At 27.4% G+C, this 24,649-nt stretch overlaps 1 protein-coding gene and 1 long non-coding RNA gene across 2 annotated transcripts; one reads left to right on the plus strand and one right to left on the minus strand.

The window, feature by feature from the left end:
* Positions 1 to 526: 526 nt before the first annotated feature.
* LOC127281852 (SET and MYND domain-containing protein 4-like) lies at positions 527 to 14,289 on the minus strand. Its single transcript, XM_051305803.1, has 11 exons — positions 14,023 to 14,289; positions 12,733 to 13,097; positions 12,338 to 12,482; positions 11,561 to 11,664; positions 10,791 to 10,992; positions 10,238 to 10,359; positions 5,319 to 5,711; positions 4,854 to 5,055; positions 4,386 to 4,601; positions 3,950 to 4,258; positions 527 to 3,675 (listed from the first exon to the last, which is right to left on the minus strand). The coding sequence occupies exons 2-11, from the start codon at positions 13,091 to 13,093 to the stop codon at positions 3,660 to 3,662; spliced, it is 2,070 nt and encodes a 689-aa protein (XP_051161760.1). The 5' UTR covers positions 13,094 to 13,097; positions 14,023 to 14,289; the 3' UTR covers positions 527 to 3,659.
* LOC127281856 (uncharacterized) lies at positions 6,651 to 10,261 on the plus strand. The gene is made up of 3 exons (XR_007843103.1): positions 6,651 to 7,728; positions 8,692 to 8,852; positions 10,128 to 10,261. It is a non-coding gene; the product is annotated as an uncharacterized LOC127281856 (long non-coding RNA).
* Positions 14,290 to 24,649: the final 10,360 nt, after the last annotated feature.

The following is a 24,649-nucleotide window of genomic DNA, read 5'->3' on the forward strand; positions in this document are numbered from 1 at the left end:
CTTGGAAAATAATCTATCAAGGCTCAACTCAAGGTTCTGTTTATCACGATCCAATTAATATATTAATTATTTGTTTACTTGTGAAAGAAAAGAAAAGAAGAAAAAATCAGAATGAAACGTTACGATTTTTATTTTGCTGGTCATATCAAAAATAAATTGTAACGTGTAAATTATTGTTGATCGAGGAAACAACTAAAGTTGAAGATAGAAGCAAATGTGTTTAAAGAAAACAAAAAAAAACAAAAAAAATTGAATGTGGAGAGTCAAATTAATTTTGAAACGAAATAACCAAACATCTTGAAATGAAGGTAACAAAAAAAATGAATGGAATTTTTTTATTATTATTATTAATTTAAAATTGTTTTTCACCCATACATTTCTTAAGTTATTTCTAAAAAAAAAATGTTTAATTAGGTTTCCATCGAAAAGTTGTGCGTTTCTAATTTATAATATTCTATTATAATTTTTTTTTTTCTCGTAAAATTAAAAATTATCGAATAATATTTATATATAATATACTAAATGAACTAATTTAGGTTTTTAATACGCGTTTTTGTGAATTGATTGAATTTTTTTACAGTTGCACAATTAATGTGCGTTTAATTATTTATAAAAGAAAAATTGAATTTAAAATTCTTGAAATAATCAACTTTTTTTGTCGTCATTAATGAAATAATCTGTTCGACATTGAAAAAATTTGTCCTTCGATTTTTTTTTTTCTAAAAACAAAGAAAAAAGAAATGGGCGAAAAAATTGTATTTTTGAACAATTATTATTGATTGGAATTTTGTCATTTTTATTTTGACAATAATGAAAAAAAAAAAAAAACAATCAGTACTAAACTTGAAACTCGAAGAAAATTGTTAAATAATTATAAAGAATATTTTGTCAATATTTATTATATTTAATTAATTATTTTCTTCGAGTTTCTTGTTATAGATCATTTAAAAAATACTCGAGTGACAAACACATGTGTGATTTGTCATGAGAGGAGAGAGAGAGAGAAATGAGAGAGAGAGAGAGAGACGTATGTATATATATATTTATTATATATATATATATATGTACACATATATTTACAATATTTACAAAACTTTGCATGATGCTCTTTTTAAAATTTTAGTTTGTAGCACAAACCTCAGGAAATAAAATTTACAAGTTTTCTTTCTACACAAGTTTATCAAAATTTTACATTTATACAATTAATTTTATAGATTTTTTTCTTTTTTCATATCCTCGCTGGGAAAATTTTTTCACTGAAAAAAAAGTACTCGCATTTGTTTGTGACAAAAAAAAAGCAAACAAAATTTTTGCGTTTATTTTAATCGGAAAAAATTGAGATACTTACCTCGTGTTGAGCCCTTGTGATGTGCATAATATCATTGTATGTGAAAGTAATCAATGAGACTTGTATCAGCGATACTATCTTAGAAAAAAAAAAAAAAAAAAAAAAACGTGTGGTTACGAAATACTTTTTTGGGGTTTATCGAGATGTTCTGGTTTTCGAAAAATGTAATCGTAATTTTACTTGATTTAATAATTAAATTTGTTTTCAATGATAAATTCAAATGTAAAAATTAATAATTCACTATGTAAAATTGAAGAATTTACAAGAAGAAAATTTAGATTGCATTTGAAGCAGAACACCTCGTGATATCCTTAATACGATCTTCCGAGATGAAATATGTAAGTGACCAATAAGTTTGAAAGTTAATTAACATTAGATGAAAAGACAATTTAAATTAGAATTTTTTTTTTTTCAATGATGGTCGAATACCTCGGAAGGGTAATTAACATTATGCTGATTTTTATATTACACTAATGTAACCACTACGGAGCATTGTAGCTGATTATAATAGAGCGCAGATCTCGTGAAAGAATTTCCGATAGGAAGAAAAAAAAAACGAGGAAATATACAAGCAAGAAGGGAAAGTAATTGCAAAAAAGTATACAATGCATATGTCGACTGAAATCTAGACCTTTTTAAAGAGGGGAATAATCAATAATGTCAGGGGAGAAATTGGCTAATTACCATAGAATCCTCGTGAAAACGTATTTTGGGGATTTTCAGATAAAAAAAAAAAGAATATTATAATCGTTCCTTTGCCGCATTAGTTAGCCAGTGTGTCGAAGTCAACGCGTGGTGTTTGCAAGAAAAAATAATTTAAGTATAAATAGAAGACAAAAAAAAAACAGTAAAAATATCAAAGCACGCACCATCTTTTTGAAAAAAAAAACAAAAACTTCAAATCTTTTCGTAATTTTTTCCTATGAAAAAAAAAAAAAAAAACTTAGAATGTCGAAGAGAAATAAGTTTTGTAAAAATGTATATTTTTCTGTGAAAAATCTATTATTTTTAAAACCGGAAGTCTCTCTTGTCGTTTCTTTGGCAATAGTAGATCACAGAAAAGATACTTTATCATCTCGGCATTTTCTCTTCCGGCTTCTTTCCAATATTCTCATGAGAGAAAAAGAGAGATGGAGTTAGAGAATAAAAAGCAAAAAAAATAAAAATTCACATCTCAGCTTACAAAATTTTTTTTGTAAAGCTTCCGAATATCCATTGCAGAAAAATAATTATAACACTCACGTGAAGATCGCGATTGTCAATTAGGTCGATTAATTGAATTAATTAATTTCCACCGATGCCGATACTTGAGACTAGGTACTAAAAAAAAAAAAAGAAAAAGAAAACTTAAAAGAATAAAAAAAACAAAGAATAGAAAGTTGGGAGGGGTGAAAGAGAAAATAAAAAGGGGAACGATAGAAAAATAAAAAAAATATAAAAAAAAAAAAATAAAACAGAATCCTTCAGGGAGACGTTCATTTTTCGAACAAAATATCTTTCGACTGAATTTTGTTGGAAGTGCCCAGTGAATTTTGTACCGAAACTTGGAGCTCTAAATACTAATTTCATATATGGAATTTAATTTTTTCACGAAACATGTGCATTATAAAAAAAAATAAAGAAAAAAAATCGAAAAAATTGTAAACTATAATTTTGAGTTTTTTTTATTTAATGACCTCTTCATTACGGTTACAATTTAGTAGAATTTTTTTTTTCTATTTTTGACAATTTCTTTTTGTTCAGAATTTTATATTTGAGAACAAATAATATTTAACAATTTAATTTGAAAGAAATTAAAAAAAAAAACATTTGATTAAAATTTTTAAATACATACGAAATTTTTCTTCTCATATAGAAATATTTTTTTAAACTTATTTTTATTTATTTTAAAATACAATACATGTTCTATACACTGGTTTTTGAATTTATAAGTTTGTTGATAATAAAATAATGCTCTGAAATATATGTTCGACCACCGTATAGGGTTTTCTATTGTTCGTGAATTCAAAGAGATTTTAAATGAAGGATTTCACATTAAATAATTCATCTCCCTCTCATAATGAAGCAGATATTAAGCTTGCCTTACAAATTTTTTCTTTTTTTCTTAATTTTCGTTTCATATAACGTTATTTTTTTTTTTTTTTTGAAGTGTGATTAACAAATCTGTATTGCAATATTTAATTTAAAATCGGATTTAGTAGACTCAATTATTTGTTTGAATTTAAATATCATTTATTTTAATTAATAAAAAGAATCGAAGTTTTTTGTAAAACATTTCACTTGGTAATTTTCTGTTTTCGTTCCCAACTTGTCATACATTAATAATGCTGAAAATAAAAAAAATTTCTTAATAAATTATTTATTATGAAATTGAAAAAAATATTTGTATATTATAATATTAAAATTATTAATTTCATGCTTTTTTTTTTGTTATTGATTTATGAATTTCTTTTTGTGTATTGTCGGGCTCAGAGTTGTTTAGATATATAATTATATAATCGATTGGGAACTATCTATACAAACTCCCTTTAGTTTCTCTAGTTTATGCAGAGTAACAACTTTACAGTAAATCCCCAGTTGTTCGAGCACAAGAGCTTTTACCTCGGTCTCCAAGTATTTCCAGCGTCGGCCATACAAGTTGCCATGGCAATTTCTGCTAAATGTGTCATTCTATGTGGAGGTGATGCAATTTTATGAAAAATCTTTAGTGCCTTTTTAAATTTATTTACAGCATCTTTGGGTTTTTCTAATTCCATTAAATCTAAACCTTCTGTATAAAGTGTTAAACAATTTGTCAATTCATCCAATTGTCCATCGAGATTCACTTTCTTCTGACAACCCAAACATTTGATTAATTTATTTTTTTCACGTGGTTGTCCCAATAATTTATTGCAATTCAACGTTGGACACCTGAAGAAATAAGTTTTTTTTAAGATTTAAAAAGAATTTTCTATTTTTTTCAAAATTTATATTTTTTAAAAATATTATGTTATTTTAGAAATTGTTTTTATTTTACTTTTTTTGAAATATAAATTACTTTAGTCTAACTGAATCAGATGTCATATTTTCAAATGTTGGCCAGTTTTCTCTGCATGCAATACACGAGCATTGAAACCAATATCTGCCACCAAGAGTCCTTTGTCTGTCGATGAGGTTTCTCTTTGTAAATATTGGTCCATAGTTTTCTGCCACAACTTCACCGGGCTTTAGAGTTCTCAATGCTTTTATCACAATATTCCGACCAACAAAATACCTGTAAATACATCAGAATTTTGAACTTTTTTTTTTTATATACATATACACAATAACATCAAATAAACGTTTCAAAAAGTATATTTTATTCTACCATGAAAAAATAAATTTACATTTGATTTAAAAATAATACCTCTTTTTTTAAATATTTCAAAAAATAAATTTTTTTGTAGTATTCAAAAAAATTTTTTTTTTCGTTATTTAGAAGAGAAAAAGTACAAAGCAATAATCGTAATTTAATTGTTCATTTTACCTTGTAACTGCCCCATAACATTCGTGATTGAATCGAGCTACTGTTGGGTAAATAGCAACTCCAATGTAAACAGGTTTACTTCCCCGAAAGCGATGCTGGTTACCTAGACGTGTTTCGTAAACCTCGTGAGCATTAAATTGAAGAACTTGAAGGTTTTTCAGGAGCAACGATCCTACTTTGGTTTCTTCATTGCTTGGAGGCTCTGAAACAAGAACGTAAAGTTGCAATTTACTATTCTCTTTTACATTTTATAGAATAAAAGAGATTCTTGTCTCGTCCAGTTTCACTTCATAAAATCCGAAACGTTTTATTCTCTTTTATACACTGTATAACTAAAGAAAATAAAAGACACTTTTTTTATATGTAAAATCCAGGTATATAATATAATAATATATTTTATGTTAAATTACATAAATTTCAAACGTTTAATAAACTATATTATTTTTTATTTAAAATACTATTTACCATTTGGTTTAGAATTGTTTTTAAAAAAACCAACGCATTGTAAGCATTTTAGTAAAAATGAAGCCATTATTGTTCTTTCTAAAAAATCTTGAGCTGTTCGTTTAGATGAAAGTGTTACCAGATCGTAAGCTCTGATGTCCAATAAATTTTCTTCATTTTCATTTGATGCAATTGAATCATCTTCTAATGTATTTTGAGTAAATTCTTTTAATTTCTTTTTTCGAAGTCGTCGTTTTGCAGATTTACTCATTTTTGTGAATTCCTCGACGTTGACTGTTGAAATGTTTTCGGCGTTTCTTTTATTTATTTTATCGTGCATCTTCAAACATTTCTCCAAACCTTCTTGAGACACCATTCTAAAAGCGAGAGTACTAAGTACACTCATTCCAGACCCTATTTCAAAAAAAAAAAAATAATTTTTTTAATACAGAATTAATAAAAAAATTACATTTAAAAAAAAGTAATCAATTAATATTAATTATATCAATTTCCACTATTATATTCAATATTTTAAAATATAGAAAAAATTAATAATTAATTTTCCATTTACTGAAAAATAGAAAAAAAAATATTAAATATGAATTAATTGATGTCACAGAGTACAAGGGGACATTGCACATTTCAAAGGAAATTAATATTTAGATTGCTAGTATGGTCACGTATCTTCAATCACAGAACCCAGAATTATATGTTTACCTGTTATTATATAATATGGAAATGTATTTATATATGTGCTAATTACAAAGAAAGGTTCATTTATAAAAGGACCAGTGTATATTAATGTGCATAAATAATTACAATTGAAAAAGTTTAATTGTCTTGGTTCCTTTTTATAATGATGAAAAAATAATCACAATACTAAATTACTTTTCAAATTAATTCCAAATTTGTTATTAAATTGTTATTGAAATTAAAATCTATTGTTGAGAAAATATATACCTACATTTTGCAAATGCTGATGAAAAAACAAATGAAGTTGATTTGTTTTTGTTCTCATTTAAGAATATTTTTCGATTTAGTTGCAAAAAAAGATTTAATTTAAAGCTAAATAATCACAATTTACAGTTTTTTTAGTAATAATTTTTAATTAGAAGTTACTTTTAAATGAAATAATTAACAATAATTAACCTAAATTGCTTTTAAAAGAAATAATTAACCTAAAAATACAAGAAATTTATATATCGATATTACAATAATCGATTTTAATCGATATAGAATAATCGATTATAATCGAATATTTTTGTAGTTCATGAAACAACCGCGAGAGCGCGCTTCTATAATACCCCTACTTATCACGTGATCTGCAATGAGTTCATCCATTGGTCCGCGCGAGCCAATAGGATCGTTGGGACTCACCAGTAGCAGTGGGGCAAGGAGAGGGGGAAGGCCTAACGTAGCGGAGCGCCAGTCGGCCTTTAGTCGCCGTAGGGGTAACTTGGTAAGGTGAACCTTTGTCAGTTAGGTCAATTTTTTTGTTTTTTTTCCATTTTCCCTCCCCTCCTACTTCATAGTAAAGTTTTTTAATACCAGCTTCTAGTATTTCTCTAATTAAATGATATTAGTGCAGTGTTATAGTGAATAGTGTTTTAGCGTAATTTAACGAAACTAAGTTTTTATAAATATTTTTCCGATGTTTAAAGTAAATGGGATTTCGTGTTTTCAGTTCTCAGTGGTTGATTGCGAATATAATTTCGATTCGTAAAATTCATCATATTTTTTCTACACGGAGAAAAATGGAAAAACGAATAAAGTAACTTTTACTACTTTAAAAGTAAAATTGGACCTGTCCGAAGTTTCTGCGCATCTCTGGCAACTTTTACTCGAAAAATAGTAAAATTGACTATTTCTGTAGTAAATTTTACTGTTTCCGTAGTAATTTTTACTATTTCTGAAGTAAATTTTACTATTTTTGGAGTAAAAGTTGCCAGAGATGCGCAGAAACTTCGGACAGGTCCAATTTTACTTTTAAAGTAGTAAAAGTTACTTTTTCTTTTTTTCCGTGTAGTAACGCGTTCCGTGATATAAAATTAACAAAAGTTTATCGGTCTTTATTTTCAACGATGTTCATCAGTAAAAATTGTTTGTTCTGTTTCAAGAAGTGAATTTAATATAAAAAGTAAACAATTATTTTATTAATAGTTATTCTAAAGTGCCGATTTCCGTCTTTTAGTCTCTAAAATCAGTGTTCGCGTTCTGTGGAAAGAAGTAAAAAGTATTTTTTTTAAAATACTCGAGTGTGTGTTTCTTGGAAAAGAAAGAAAGTCTTAGTTTCTTAAATCAGTGCTTGCGTTTCGTAAAAAAAAGTGATGTGTTTGTTAAATTTGTGTGTGTTTATGTTTCCTGGATAAAAAAAGCGTTAGTTCCAGAGCAGCTCCTGGAGGAGTCGGGCATTGCTGAGTCGCAGTCCAATGTTAGTAACTTTTTTTTTTTATTATTTTTTTTTCATTATACCTAGGCCAAAGCAGAATAAAATAACACGGCTACCGCCAACGGAAATCGCGCGGGAATACAAGTATGCATTCCCGCGCTTTTTTCGTTATAGAAAAAATATAGACCAAAGCTGAATGAAATAGCATGGCAACCGCCAACGGAAATTGCGCGGGAATGCAAGTACGCACTCCCGCGCATTTTTTGTTATTATTGACTGTTATTCTTTTCGAACTAATACGTTAGAAAAGGCCAAAATATAAACCAAAGCTGAATAAAATAGCACGGCGACCGCCAACGGAAAATGCGCGGGAATGCTTATTTGCATTCCCGCGCATTTTTCGTTATTAACTGTTAGCCTTTTTCAACTCATATTTTCCGTTCGCGACTTCCCTGCGGTAAACAATTATCATTATAAATTATTTATATATTTCCAATTAAATGATAAAATAAATAGAATATTGGAATAAAATTTAAATATTTTTTTAACAAAAATAATTTTTAAATATTATTATTATAAATATAGTAGTTTATATATCCAAAAAACATATTCACATCAAGACAAAAAGTTTTTAAAAATCTTTTTCGATGGACTACGAACTTTTTGAACACCCGGTATATAAAACAGTAGTACGAACAGGAAAAACAGTTACTCGGTCAGACTTTTTCTTTCGTACAGATTAAAAGTAGTAAATTTCTCTACATTTAAAGAAAATATATTAAGCGATAGTTAAATTAGTATTGTTTAATAATAATACAATTAATTTATCATATATTATAAATAATTCAGTTAAATTATTACATTTTTTTTTTGAAATTTTCAACGTTCAAATCAACAAAATGTTTCTTTTTGTGTCGAAATATTTTAAAAAATTAATAGATTGTAATGAAATATAAAAAAATAAATTAAACATTTATTATATAAATAAATAATTTTATTTTTCAGTATTATTTCCGACAAATCTGATACAACTGAAGGAGAGAATCGGAAGGAGGATGCTGAGAAATGGGGTCCCAACTATTGTTCTTGGTCAACGCAGAGATACGCAGGATCTGTCCCAGGAGAAGGCATGCGGAGATTAATTGCAACGTGGGAGTCAGCGATTGGTGAGTCGTTTTTTAATTAGCAATATAGTAACGCGGCTTTGAAGTTCTGAATAATTGTTTTTATTTTTGTAGTTATATACATTATTTTTTGCAACATGTAAAAAATGATGTTACTTGTTAATACATTTTAATATAAATTTAATTTAATTTGTTTACTAATTTTTCTTTATTCTAATATTTTTTAATATAATTAATATTAACATTTTATAAAATATAAAATTACTATTTACTATGTATTTTAATATTCAGAACTTCAAGGATATATTATATAAATGTGTGGTTTGACTTTGCATAATTTTAAGCTCAGGTGACGGATACGTCCCGGGACGTAATCCCTAGTTTAGGTATTTTGCACCTGGGCGGTATGTGAGTAGACCTTCGAAAGGTTGGTGTGAATTAGTTTCGGATTTTTTTTTTTTTTTAAATAGAGAGGTTTTTCGTTGGTAGGAATGAGGCAGTTTTAATAAACACTGTAGGTAGGAACATGTAGGTTACAATTAGGTTCTGAATGAATGAAAAAATTGAATTTTTTTTTTAATTTTCTGCGTTACTATATTGCACAATTACTGTATCTATTTTTTAAAAAAAGACACTGTACATAGTGTAGAGTTTCTTTTTTAAAAAATACAACAGTTTAAATATTATATTTCTCTGATTTTTGCATTTCATTTATGTGTATGTTTAATTAATTATTTATTTCAGTAGTCAACGTGGTGAGAAATGATTTTTTTCTTTTTTTACACTAATCTTGTATTCTTTTAGGCAAATATTTGACATTTTTTTTAATATTAAGTGATATTTTTTATTTGTTGCATTTTATTTGATATACTTTTTTTGCTATTGATATTATTGTTGACAAATGTATATACATACAAAGAATTTTTCTACTTTTAGTAAAATCAGAATTAATAATTATGATTTGAATTTACTTTTTTAATATTTGATAAAATTATGATTTTAATCAAAATTTAAAAAATGTAATGTTTTGACATTTCATAACTTTTGAAAATTTTCTGTTTTGCTGCTAGATGTAGAAATTTTCTGTTTTTTATTTATTATTGTTTTGATTAATTTTGATTTTGCTTTGAAAATTTTTTAATTTCCCAATTTAATATTGTTTTCTATTAAGTTTTAGTTACATTCAAATGCTTAGAGTTTTGTTCACATGCAGAAAGCTGATTAAGAAAGATAAGTTTTTCAAATTTTTTAATTTGAATATTTAAAAATTTGTATTTTAAAATTATTATAATTTTAATGTGTTTATATTTATTTCAGAACACGGAGCATTTTAATCAAAGGAAAAAGTTAAGAAGACTTATAAATTAAAATTAAAAAAAAAAAAGTTTTTCTTATTAAATTTGAATACATTATGAACAATTACCCACCTATTAAAAGAGCAAGAACTTTACATTCGTATTTGTGATAAGTCGAAAGTGCTTGGTCCCTGCATTTTCGTCCACAGAAAGCCACACTGCTGCAGTCAGGGCATCCTACTGGAGCTCTTAACCTACGAGTTAAAAAACTTTCTGATGAGAGTTCATTAAAAACTTATATTGCTTAGTATAAAGGCAATATTTGACATTGGTCCATTAATCTGGAAATTAAAGCCTTGAAAAAAATTTGTGAATAATGAAAGAGAGTTGAATTAACTTTAAAAAAATAATTGGATAACAAAAATGATAAAAATTTCTGGAAGTCATGAAAATAATGGAGATTATTTGATAGAATGTAAGTTGCATTATTTTTTTTTTTAAACATATTTTTATTTAATGAGTGAATTTTGTCTATAACCAAATTATTTGTTAATTTTAATGAACTATAATTATATTTTCGTCGTAAATTTGAGGGAGAAACAACGATTTAATTTTTCTTTCTTTTTACTCAATTAGTATAAAAAAGTATTCGGCTTTGATTATTTTAAATCATAATTTTTTTTACCTTGAAAAACAATTTTGGCAATGTGTTCCATAAAATTCTGGTAATAAACAGTAAGCTAAGGGTGACTCTACCGCTAATGTATCACCCGGATTAATTTCCATTGCTGCTACTGCTTGACGACCAGCAAAAGTACTTTCTTGAATTTCTAAAAGATTTGATGCTCCCGAAAGAATTGGATTTTCGCCAGCAGTCAAATCTGGAACTAAAATATATATTTTTGTGTGTTTTTTTGTTTTTTTACATATTATACAAATGTTAATGATGACATTTTTCCCCCCGGTTTGAAACAATTTGCATTGCCTTTTGTAAATTGAAAATTTCTCGAATTCTAATTGGAGAGAATAGCTTGAATTAATTTCCCTTAATTAGTAGTCTACTCTATGGTACGAGGAATTTTGTAAATTGAAATGCTGATACTCAGGAAGCTCTTTGCAGAGAATCGAGTTAATCAAATGAATTAACAGAGTAAATGCAACTAAATAGTTTTCCCCATTCGCAATCTTCGCTTAATTGTTGGAATTAATTTTTTTCTTCTCTTTTTCAATCGTTAATGATCGATAACGAACCAAAAAAAAAAAATGTGTTTTCAATCAAAAGAATTTTTCTCTATTGTAATTTAATATACTTGAACTTTTTTATACTATTTCATTTAATAATTTAGTGAATTTGAAAAAATGCTTTTATTTTACATTCTATACAAATTGGATTATTCAGGCGTAAACAATTTGAAGTTACGATGGAAAATTCTTTCAAGATTGATCATTACTTACGCTCTCCAGTTTTGCTCTCTCTTTTATTTTTCGGTTGAACAAGAGATTCCTTCAATTTCTCTAAATGGTTTTGATATTCCTCTCTTTTTTGTTGGCATTTTTCTCTATAAAAGTGTAAAAATTCACACACAAGACAAAAAATTTAGATAATTTTTTTTTTTTTTTTTTTTTTTTTATTGAAAAATAGGGATTAAGTTTAGTTCATTATTTCTTAAGATACAAAATTTTACTGTTGTTAGTTTGACGTTTAGTTAATCCTCCAATCTCAAGATGAGAATAAAAAAAAATGTTCTCTACTCGTGTTTTCCTTAAAAATGGATGAAAAAAAAATCTTGATTAGAAAAAAGAGAGATAGAACTAATTTGTAAGATGAATTTAAATTTTCGAAATTTCAACATAAAGTTAGAATTAGTTTCTTTGATTTATGCATCATATATAAACGAGGTTGAAATCTTCTCTTATTCCCAAGAATTTACACTAGACTTACTTTATCGCTTTTAATAGGTAAAGCTTTTGAAATTCATTTTTCGGATGTTAATTAGAATTATATGGAAAATAATTAAAAAGATTATCTTCAAAGATGTCTGTGGAGAGCAAAAATTATTATATTATTATTAATATTATTATTTTAAAATAGCATAAAAAAAAAAATAATGTTAGTTATTAAATTAGCATTATAATGGGGTATATTTTTTTAAAATTTCAAATTGAAAATTAGAATCAAAGCACTGAATAATACGCGTGGTTAATTGAAAGATAATATGTAAATCAACTCACTTTATTGTTTTATTAAGAGGTTGCTCGTCAGCCATTTGTAAGTCCTCAAGAGCCAAATCATATTCTCCAAGAGTTAAAAGAATATCGGCTCTTGCAATAAATGCCAAAGGTAAACTGAATCCTTCATCGATCGTTGGGTTTTTACCTTATTTATGAAAAACAAAGCGCGCAAAAATGAGTTAATTAAATTTTTAATGAAAAAAGTTTTATTTCGTTATTATGAAAGTTATGGGTTACTTGATGGCTTAATTTGGTACATTGACAATATTAAAAGAAAGAATTTTTGATTCTAATTTTATTTATTATAAAAATAATAATAATAATATTAACTATTTATTGTAAATTTATTAATAATTTAAAAATTAGTAAACTGAAATATATAATTATTTATTGACCTGTTGTTGGCGCTCTGAGAACTGCTTGACTCAATAGCAAAAGAGCTTTCTCGTGTTCATCCAAAGCATACAATCGTAATCCTTCAAGTCTTTTGTCTTTTGATATTGTGGCATCTTTATCACGATAAAACTGAATTATTCTCTTTAAAGTGTCATGAACAATATTTTTCACCTTTGTGTCAGTGAATAATGCTGAAATTCTGTCATCGTCATTTTCAAGTTTACCAAAAATCTTTTGGATCCACGTTTCACCCGCATGTTCCATTACAGTTTCACTAAATTCGGAGAAAAATCCTTTTGAACTCGAACGCAAAGTCTCCGAAGAACAGAGCGTTCTATAAAATGGATCTAGATGCTCCATTTTCCTGAAATTATTATACGGTAGAGATGAATAATAGAAATATTCAAGTAGACAGGTCCATTTTCTGTATTTCATGAACTCTGCGAGAACACCCCTTTTTTTTAAAACATCTCTACATTGCAGAAATAATGTAAGCTACTTTTTCACAGACGAGGAAACAATATTTTCTTGACAAAAAAAAAAAAAAAATTTAATTAAATTATATTTTATGAAGAAAATTTTCATACAAAAAAATTGATATAATTCTATTTCAAACTTTATTACGTAGATGAAATTTGTTTTATTCGAATATTTGAATTTTGATTTTATAAAAATAAAATACAATTTCTTTCGTTAATTGTTTTAATCGATGGTAGGGAACTAAATGATAGTGGTTCAATGTAATTGTCTTCCGCAAATTAATGGTAATTTCAATTGATGTTTTGTTTGTCGATATATATAGTATAGTTCCAAATAGTATTCACCCAAATTAATGGTAATTTGATGTTTTGTTCGTTGATAATAATCTTATAAAAAATACTAATCGATAGATGTTTTAATCTTGTATTATTGTAATTTCTTCATTTTAATTATAAATTTATATAATCAGTGACAGTTTTTAAAATTTTTTTCCAATATTGCAATGTCTAATTCCAAATGAACAACGTGTATGAACTTTAGAACATTGAATTCATAATGTCGAAATTTGAATGTATTTTCCGCCAGGTTTACAAACCTGTGGTTTTCTGGGGATTAATTAAAGCTTTGGTCCAACAAGCGATTTGATGTTTTGAGAGGTCCAAAGAGTGGTGCATTAATTAAGTCGTTTTGAAACCTCATTATTAATTTTTGAAGTGTTTTCAATTATTAGCAAGACAGATACATAATTTAACATTCATATCTTGAAAAATAATTATTATAAATTTTTTGTTTCAATTTTTAATACTCACGTATTGTTGAACTAGGATGATTTATAGCAATTTTTTTTTTTTTTGCTACGAAAACATTGTAGAGATATTTATTTTGTTTTCTAAAATTACACTTTTTTTTAATAATAAAAAAAAAAAAAAAAGGAAGAAATCTCTCGTGAAATTGGTAGGAAATCAACGACTTATCAAAGAGTGATAAAAGTTTGGTTTAAGCTGGCACAGGAAACGAGAAACTATCATCCAGCAGCTTTTGCAACTATTCTTATAATTCTAGTCTTGTAGCTTGATGCGCCGTCTCTCATATTCTTTCTCTTTCACACTTTCACAAACGTATTTAACTTGCTTTCGGTGCTTTCTATTTTTGACTCGAACTTTAAAGAGAGCTGAAATCGTTTTGCAGAGACATCTATATCGAAAATATCATTTTTAACAGAATATTAGTTTTTTTTTCGAAAATTCATCTCAAAAAAATATATATAAAATTTAATTATTTTGTTTTTATTAATTAAAAATTAATTAATGTTTTATCTACGATATTTGGAATTAAAATTTAATAGCAAGGATTAAAATAAATATAAATTATTCATTCAAAAATTAGTCAGGGAATTATAAAAATAAAAATTCCGGCTACATGGATCAATGCATTTATTTGGTCAATATAGTTAAACTTGCGCTGAAGGAAGGAAATATATAAAATAACGTTTACCGCATTATAATTAAAAAAAAAGTATTTCACGTTGTAAAATTGAAATTCGTTGATAAAACTTGAAATAATATTTCGTTAAAAGTTCATTTATCATTAATTGCATTTCTTTTTTTTTTTTTGTCAAGTGTCGTGTTGGAAAAATTAACAAGATAAACTGAAAAGATAATTATTTCTCAAGAGACTGTAAAAAGCTCATGGGAAGAATTTAAATATACACGTTTTTGAGTGTAATTGCTTTAAAGACCGCGCGCGACAGTCCACAATGAATAAGTAAAAGCACAAACCTCTCTTTTTAAAATATCTGAATGAATTGTCAAAGTAAAAATAGAAAAATTGTGTTTACTTTCAATTATCTCTTTATATTATTAGTAGATAAAAAATATATATTTGTCTCTCAGTTAATATTTATTTTGGTTCAAATGATTATGACAAACAACAATTTTTATTTAGTTAGATAAATATATTTTTATTTAATTTAAAAAAAAATTATATTTGGTTAATAAAAAAAGCCAAATTGAAAAATAAATGGCATATATATATATGATAGTTCTATAAATAGTTTTGGAAATGAAATATTTTTAATTAATGATCCAATTGGTCCATTAAACAGTGGTTGCTCGAAACAATGGTAGATTCAAACACAATAAACGTTCTCTAAAATATGAAAGCTTCAATCGAATACTAATTTCCAAACAACAATTTTGATTAAATGTAATTGCCAATCTAATAATTGCTACTGCAATTAATAAGACTTTTAATCAATGCGATAGGTTTAATTAATTTTTTTTTTTTTTTTTTACCAAATATTGACAGTTAATTATTAAATGCCTTTTCTATTTGTTTATCTGTTTCATCAATAATTGGTCTATAAATTATCGTATATCGAGAAAATTATTTTATACTGCTGTTACTAAAAAAAAAAACGAAAGTATAAAAAAAAATTGAATGAGAATGTAATAAATTACATCGAAAGTAATTGTATCTGTTTGCGAACAATTGTATAATGTCATCTGTAAGCAAAATATGTTTCTTCCAATGCATAAAATATCGATATTTTATTCAGTCAATACTGCGAAAACAATGAAAGTTGATCTTATTGAAATTTCTTCTTCTCTCTCTCTCTCTATATATATATACATATATATATATATAAAATGGAGAATATTCACGGAACTCAATCTGGTGTCAGGTGGTGAAATCCTTAAGAAGTCGATAATTTTGTGTAATTTCAGTTGACAGATGGTGCAAATCGTTGAGTTATTAGTGCTTCCTCGAGGATATGTCGTGACCCCCTTGACTATTAGAATTGCGAAAACCTTCGCATAATTTCCTTTGAAACTTTATGATATTCTCCAACTTTCATGTTCATGACCTGGTCGAATTCTCCCAACCAAACGTTTCCCAAGTTTCGTTTGACTTTAACTTACCTTCACTAAAAGGGGTAATTAATAAAGAATTAGTTAGAGAAATCTCGACTAATTTATATTCACAAAATTTTTTTTTAATTTTTGAAAAATATTATTATTATTGATATTTCTTAACTTTTACATCTAGCATTTTTAACTTTGGATATAAAAGAATTCATTTCGTTAATTTTCCAATTTTAAGTAAATTAATTATACTTTTTATAAATTATTTAATTCTTGAACCAATAATATATATGCCCAAGAGAGAGCTTTTGATTTAACTTAGCCATCAATTTTCCACCATCATAATAATCATATGGTACTCTTTTACATTTATTGATAATCGATAATTTGCGCTTGTTATAATTTCACAAGTTTATTAGGGGCCATGATTATCCCATAAAAATCATTAATTAGAATATTCATTTTAAAGATTCTCTTTTTATACGAATTTTTACTTAAAAAAATTTTTAGTTACCGAATTTTTATTTTATAGTCATTTAATTTACAAGACTTTTATTTAATCGAATTTTAATTAAACAAAATTCTGATTCAATCGAATTTTGTGTGATTCGAATTTTTAAATGACAGAAATTTCAACTCAAAGAATTTTAATTTGTCCAAAATTACAAATTTTGTTATAAATAAAAATTTGTATTAAAAAAAATCTAAAATTTTAATTCGAAAAATGAAAATTCGCCTAAAAAATAATTATTTCTTATGAAATACTTTAAAATAAAAATTCTAATTAATGATTTTTATAGGAATTACAATTTTGAAAATTTCTACTGTCAGTGATGAAGTTTGCAAATTTGTTTGTTAATTTTTTGAAAGTTATAAACAATTATTTTAGTATTTAATTTTTACATCTAGTTTTTATTAAAAAATAATTTCTTTTTCGCGATGGAAGTGAAAAATATTTACATAATTTAAATTAAATTCTTTTTTAATCGTATTAAAGGACGGTAAAGTTCACATCGATTGCGATCATCAAAATTTTAAAAACCAAGATACATTATACCTATAACAAAAAAAATTAAGTTCAACGCTCAATTCATTAGACAAACACCCCTAATATAATCCTCTACACTGACATTTTTGAAAAAAAAATTGAAATTTCATTACATACACAATTATATTGGAACTCGATCCGAGTAGAGGAAGACCCTTATTACCACCTTTAAAGCACTTTTCGACATAAAAAACTTTCCAAAAAAATTTAATTTTTCTTAGGCAGACTATTTTAATGCAATTTCTGGTACAAAATAAACCTAAATGTGTAGAAAAAAATTAACCGCCCGATCCGAGTAGAGGAAGACCCCTTTTACCACCTAAAAGTCATCCAAGCCATAAATCCAAAATCGTAAAAAAATTTTCAAAAAAATTCAATTTTTCTTAGACACACTATTTTATTGCAATTTCTTCCACAAAATACACCTAAAAGTGTAGAAAAAAATTGACAGCCCGATCCGAGTAGAGGAACACCAATTTTATGACCATTAAAGCGATTTTCGTCAAAAAAAATTTTCAAAAATAGTCAATTTTTCTTAGGCAGACTATTTTATTGCAATTTCTTGCACAAAATACACCTAAAAGTGTAGAAAAAAATTGACAGCCCGATCCGAGTAGAGGAACACCAATTTTATGACCATTAAAGCGATTTTCGTCAAAAAAAATTTTGAAAAAAATTCAATTTTTCTTAGGCAGACTATTTTATTGCAATTTCTTGCACAAAATACACCTAAAAGTGTAGAAAAAAATTGACAGCCCGATCCGAGTAGAGGAACACCAATTTTATGACCATTAAAGCGATTTTCGTCAAAAAAAATTTTCAAAAATATTCAATTTTTCTTAGGCAGACTATTTTATTGCAATTTCTTGCACAAAATACACCTAAAAGTGTAGAAAAAAATTGACAGCCCGATCCGAGTAGAGGAACACCAATTTTATGACCATTAAAGCGATTTTCGTCAAAAAAAATTTTCAAAAATAGTCAATTTTTCTTAGGCAGACTATTTTATTGCAATTTCTTGCACAAAATACACCTAAAAGTGTAGAAAAAAATTGACAGCCCGATCCGAGTAGAGGAACACCAATTTTATGACCATTAAAGCGATTTTCGTCAAAAAAAATTTTGAAAAAAATTCAATTTTTCTTAGGCAGACTATTTTATTGCAATTTCTTGCACAAAATACACCTAAAAGTGTAGAAAAAAATTGACAGCCCGATCCGAGTAGAGGAACACCAATTTTATGACCATTAAAGCGATTTTCGTCAAAAAAAATTTTGAAAAAAATTCAATTTTTCTTAGGCAGACTATTTTATTGCAATTTCTTGCACAAAATACACCTAAAAGTGTAGAAAAAAATTGACAGCCCGATCCGAGTAGAGGAACACCAATTTTATGACCATTAAAGCGATTTTCGTCAAAAAAAATTTTGAAAAAAATTCAATTTTTCTTAGGCAGACTATTTTATTGCAATTTCTTGCACAAAATACACCTAAAAGTGTAGAAAAAAATTGACAGCCCGATCCGAGTAGAGGAACACCAATTTTATGACCATTAAAGCGATTTTCGTCAAAAAAAATTTTCAAAAATATTCAATTTTTCTTAGGCAGACTATTTTATTGCAATTTCTTGCACAAAATACACCTAAAAGTGTAGAAAAAAATTGACAGCCCGATCCGAGTAGAGGAACACCAATTTTATGACCATTAAAGCGATTTTCGTCAAAAAAAATTTTGAAAAAAATTCAATTTTTCTTAGGCAGACTATTTTATTGCAATTTCTTGCACAAAATACACCTAAAAGTGTAGAAAAAAATTGACAGCCCGATCCGAGTAGAGGAACACCAATTTTATGACCATTAAAGCGATTTTCGTCAAAAAAAATTTTCAAAAATATTCAATTTTTCTTAGGCAGACTATTTTATTGCAATTTCTTGCACAAAATACACCTAAAAGTGTAGAAAAAAATTGACAGCCCGATCCGAGTAGAGGAACACCAATTTTATGACCATTAAAGCGATTTTCGTCAAAAAAAATTTTCAAAAATATTCAATTTTTCTTAGGCAGACTATTTTATTGCAATTTCTTGCACAAAATACACCTAAAAGTGTAGAAAAAAATTGACAGCCCGATCCGAGTAGAGGAACACCAATTTTATGACCATTAAAGCGATTTTCGTCAAAAAAAATTTTGAAAAAAATTCAATTTTTCTTAGGCAGACTATTTTATTGCAATTTCTTGCACAAAATACACCTAAAAGTGTAGAAAAAAATTGACAGCCCGATCCGAGTAGAGGAACACCAATTTTATGACCATTAAAGCGATTTTCGTCAAAAAAAATTTTCAAAAAAATTCAATTTTTCTTAGGCAGACTATTTTATTGCAATTTCTTGCACAAAATACACCTAAAAGTGTAGAAAAAAATTGACAGCCCGATCCGAGTAGAGGAACACCAATTTTATGACCATTAAAGCGATTTTCGTCAAAAAAAATTTTCAAAAATAGTCAATTTTTCTTAGGCAGACTATTTTATTGCAATTTCTTGCACAAAATACACCTAAAAGTGTAGAAAAAAATTGACAGCCCGATCCGAGTAGAGGAACACCAATTTTATGACCATTAAAGCGATTTTCGTCAAAAAAAATTTTCAAAAAAATTCAATTTTTCTTAGGCAGACTATTTTATTGCAATTTCTTGCACAAAATACACCTAAAAGTGTAGAAAAAAATTGACAGCCCGATCCGAGTAGAGGAACACCAATTTTATGACCATTAAAGCGATTTTCGTCAAAAAAAATTTTCAAAAAAATTCAATTTTTCTTAGGCAGACTATTTTATTGCAATTTCTTGCACAAAATACACCTAAAAGTGTAGAAAAAAATTGACAGCCCGATCCGAGTAGAGGAACACCAATTTTATGACCATTAAAGCGATTTTCGTCAAAAAAAATTTTCAAAAATAGTCAATTTTTCTTAGGCAGACTATTTTATTGCAATTTCTTGCACAAAATACACCTAAAAGTGTAGAAAAAAATTGACAGCCCGATCCGAGTAGAGGAACACCAATTTTATGACCATTAAAGCGATTTTCGTCAAAAAAAATTTTGAAAAAAATTCAATTTTTCTTAGGCAGACTATTTTATTGCAATTTCTTGCACAAAATACACCTAAAAGTGTAGAAAAAAATTGACAGCCCGATCCGAGTAGAGGAACACCAATTTTATGACCATTAAAGCGATTTTCGTCAAAAAAAATTTTCAAAAATATTCAATTTTTCTTAGGCAGACTATTTTATTGCAATTTCTTGCACAAAATACACCTAAAAGTGTAGAAAAAAATTGACAGCCCGATCCGAGTAGAGGAACACCAATTTTATGACCATTAAAGCGTTTTACGTCAAAAAAAATTTTTGCAAAAAATTCAATTTTTCTTAGGCAGACTATTTTATTGCAATTTCTTGCACAAAATACACCTAAAAGTGTAGAAAAAAATTGACAGCCCGATCCGAGTAGAGGAACACCAATTTTATGACCATTAAAGCGATTTTCGTCAAAAAAAATTTTGAAAAAAATTCAATTTTTCTTAGGCAGACTATTTTATTGCAATTTCTTGCACAAAATACACCTAAAAGTGTAGAAAAAAATTGACAGCCCGATCCGAGTAGAGGAACACCAATTTTATGACCATTAAAGCGATTTTCGTCAAAAAAAATTTTGAAAAAAATTCAATTTTTCTTAGGCAGACTATTTTATTGCAATTTCTTGCACAAAATACACCTAAAAGTGTAGAAAAAAATTGACAGCCCGATCCGAGTAGAGGAACACCAATTTTATGACCATTAAAGCGATTTTCGTCAAAAAAAATTTTGAAAAAAATTCAATTTTTCTTAGGCAGACTATTTTATTGCAATTTCTTGCACAAAATACACCTAAAAGTGTAGAAAAAAATTGACAGCCCGATCCGAGTAGAGGAACACCAATTTTATGACCATTAAAGCGATTTTCGTCAAAAAAAATTTTCAAAAATATTCAATTTTTCTTAGGCAGACTATTTTATTGCAATTTCTTGCACAAAATACACCTAAAAGTGTAGAAAAAAATTGACAGCCCGATCCGAGTAGAGGAACACCAATTTTATGACCATTAAAGCGATTTTCGTCAAAAAAAATTTTCAAAAAAATTCAATTTTTCTTAGGCAGACTATTTTATTGCAATTTCTTGCACAAAATACACCTAAAAGTGTAGAAAAAAATTGACAGCCCGATCCGAGTAGAGGAACACCAATTTTATGACCATTAAAGCGATTTTCGTCCAAAAAAATTTTCAAAAAAATTCAATTTTTCTTAGGCAGACTATTTTATTGCAATTTCTTGCACAAAATACACCTAAAAGTGTAGAAAAAAATTGACAGCCCGATCCGAGTAGAGGAACACCAATTTTATGACCATTAAAGCGATTTTCGTCAAAAAAAATTTTCAAAAAAATTCAATTTTTCTTAGGCAGACTATTTTATTGCAATTTCTTGCACAAAATACACCTAAAAGTGTAGAAAAAAATTGACAGCCCGATCCGAGTAGAGGAACACCAATTTTATGACCATTAAAGCGATTTTCGTCCAAAAAAATTTTCAAAAAAATTCAATTTTTCTTAGGCAGACTATTTTATTGCAATTTCTTGCACAAAATACACCTAAAAGTGTAGAAAAAAATTGACAGCCCGATCCGAGTAGAGGAACACCAATTTTATGACCATTAAAGCGATTTTCGTCAAAAAAAAATTTTCAAAAAAATTCAATTTTTCTTAGGCAGACTATTTTATTGCAATTTCTTGCACAAAATACACCTAAAAGTGTAGAAAAAAATTGACAGCCCGATCCGAGTAGAGGAACACCAATTTTATGACCATTAAAGCGATTTTCGTCAAAAAAAATTTTCAAAAAAATTCAATTTTTCTTAGGCAGACTATTTTATTGCAATTTCTTGCACAAAATACACCTAAAAGTGTAGAAAAAAATTGACAGCCCGATCCGAGTAGAGGAACACCAATTTTATGACCATTAAAGCGATTTTCGTCAAAAAAAATTTTCAAAAAAATTCAATTTTTCTTAGGCAGACTATTTTATTGCAATTTCTTGCACAAAATACACCTAAAAGTGTAGAAAAAAATTGACAGCCCGATCCGAGTAGAGGAACACCAATTTTATGACCATTAAAGCGATTTTCGTCAAAAAAAAATTTTCAAAAAAATTCAATTTTTCTTAGGCAGACTATTTTATTGCAATTTCTTGCACAAAATACACCTAAAAGTGTAGAAAAAAATTGACAGCCCGATCCGAGTAGAGGAACACCAATTTTATGACCATTAAAGCGATTTTCGTCCAAAAAAATTTTCAAAAAAATTCAATTTTTCTTAGGCAGACTATTTTATTGCAATTTCTTGCACAAAATACACCTAAAAGTGTAGAAAAAAATTGACAGCCCGATCCGAGTAGAGGAACACCAATTTTATGACCATTAAAGCGATTTTCGTCAAAAAAAATTTTCAAAAAAATTCAATTTTTCTTAGGCAGACTATTTTATTGCAATTTCTTGCACAAAATACACCTAAAAGTGTAGAAAAAAATTGACAGCCCGATCCGAGTAGAGGAACACCAATTTTATGACCATTAAAGCGATTTTCGTCAAAAAAAATTTTCAAAAAAATTCAATTTTTCTTAGGCAGACTATTTTATTGCAATTTCTTGCACAAAATACACCTAAAAGTGTAGAAAAAAATTGACAGCCCGATCCGAGTAGAGGAACACCAATTTTATGACCATTAAAGCGATTTTCGTCAAAAAAAAATTTTCAAAAAAATTCAATTTTTCTTAGGCAGACTATTTTATTGCAATTTCTTGCACAAAATACACCTAAAAGTGTAGAAAAAAATTGACAGCCCGATCCGAGTAGAGGAACACCAATTTTATGACCATTAAAGCGATTTTCGTCAAAAAAAATTTTCAAAAAAATTCAATTTTTCTTAGGCAGACTATTTTATTGCAATTTCTTGCACAAAATACACCTAAAAGTGTAGAAAAAAATTGACAGCCCGATCCGAGTAGAGGAACACCAATTTTATGACCATTAAAGCGATTTTCGTCAAAAAAAATTTTCAAAAAAATTCAATTTTTCTTAGGCAGACTATTTTATTGCAATTTCTTGCACAAAATACACCTAAAAGTGTAGAAAAAAATTGACAGCCCGATCCGAGTAGAGGAACACCAATTTTATGACCATTAAAGCGATTTTCGTCAAAAAAAAATTTTCAAAAAAATTCAATTTTTCTTAGGCAGACTATTTTATTGCAATTTCTTGCACAAAATACACCTAAAAGTGTAGAAAAAAATTGACAGCCCGATCCGAGTAGAGGAACACCAATTTTATGACCATTAAAGCGATTTTCGTCAAAAAAAAATTTTCAAAAAAATTCAATTTTTCTTAGGCAGACTATTTTATTGCAATTTCTTGCACAAAATACACCTAAAAGTGTAGAAAAAAATTGACAGCCCGATCCGAGTAGAGGAACACCAATTTTATGACCATTAAAGCGATTTTCGTCAAAAAAAATTTTCAAAAAAATTCAATTTTTCTTAGGCAGACTATTTTATTGCAATTTCTTGCACAAAATACACCTAAAAGTGTAGAAAAAAATTGACAGCCCGATCCGAGTAGAGGAACACCAATTTTATGACCATTAAAGCGATTTTCGTCAAAAAAAATTTTCAAAAAAATTCAATTTTTCTTAGGCAGACTATTTTATTGCAATTTCTTGCACAAAATACACCTAAAAGTGTAGAAAAAAATTGACAGCCCGATCCGAGTAGAGGAACACCAATTTTATGACCATTAAAGCGATTTTCGTCAAAAAAAAATTTTCAAAAAAATTCAATTTTTCTTAGGCAGACTATTTTATTGCAATTTCTTGCACAAAATACACCTAAAAGTGTAGAAAAAAATTGACAGCCCGATCCGAGTAGAGGAACACCAATTTTATGACCATTAAAGCGATTTTCGTCAAAAAAAAATTTTCAAAAAAATTCAATTTTTCTTAGGCAGACTATTTTATTGCAATTTCTTGCACAAAATACACCTAAAAGTGTAGAAAAAAATTGACAGCCCGATCCGAGTAGAGGAACACCAATTTTATGACCATTAAAGCGATTTTCGTCAAAAAAAATTTTCAAAAAAATTCAATTTTTCTTAGGCAGACTATTTTATTGCAATTTCTTGCACAAAATACACCTAAAAGTGTAGAAAAAAATTGACAGCCCGATCCGAGTAGAGGAACACCAATTTTATGACCATTAAAGCGATTTTCGTCAAAAAAAATTTTCAAAAAAATTCAATTTTTCTTAGGCAGACTATTTTATTGCAATTTCTTGCACAAAATACACCTAAAAGTGTAGAAAAAAATTGACAGCCCGATCCGAGTAGAGGAACACCAATTTTATGACCATTAAAGCGATTTTCGTCAAAAAAAAATTTTCAAAAAA

Source organism: Leptopilina boulardi, unplaced genomic scaffold, assembly GCF_019393585.1.
Source record: "Leptopilina boulardi isolate dan_hultmark-lab unplaced genomic scaffold, ZJU_Lbou_2.1 LbouV2_278, whole genome shotgun sequence".
NCBI lineage: Eukaryota > Metazoa > Arthropoda > Insecta > Hymenoptera > Figitidae > Leptopilina > Leptopilina boulardi.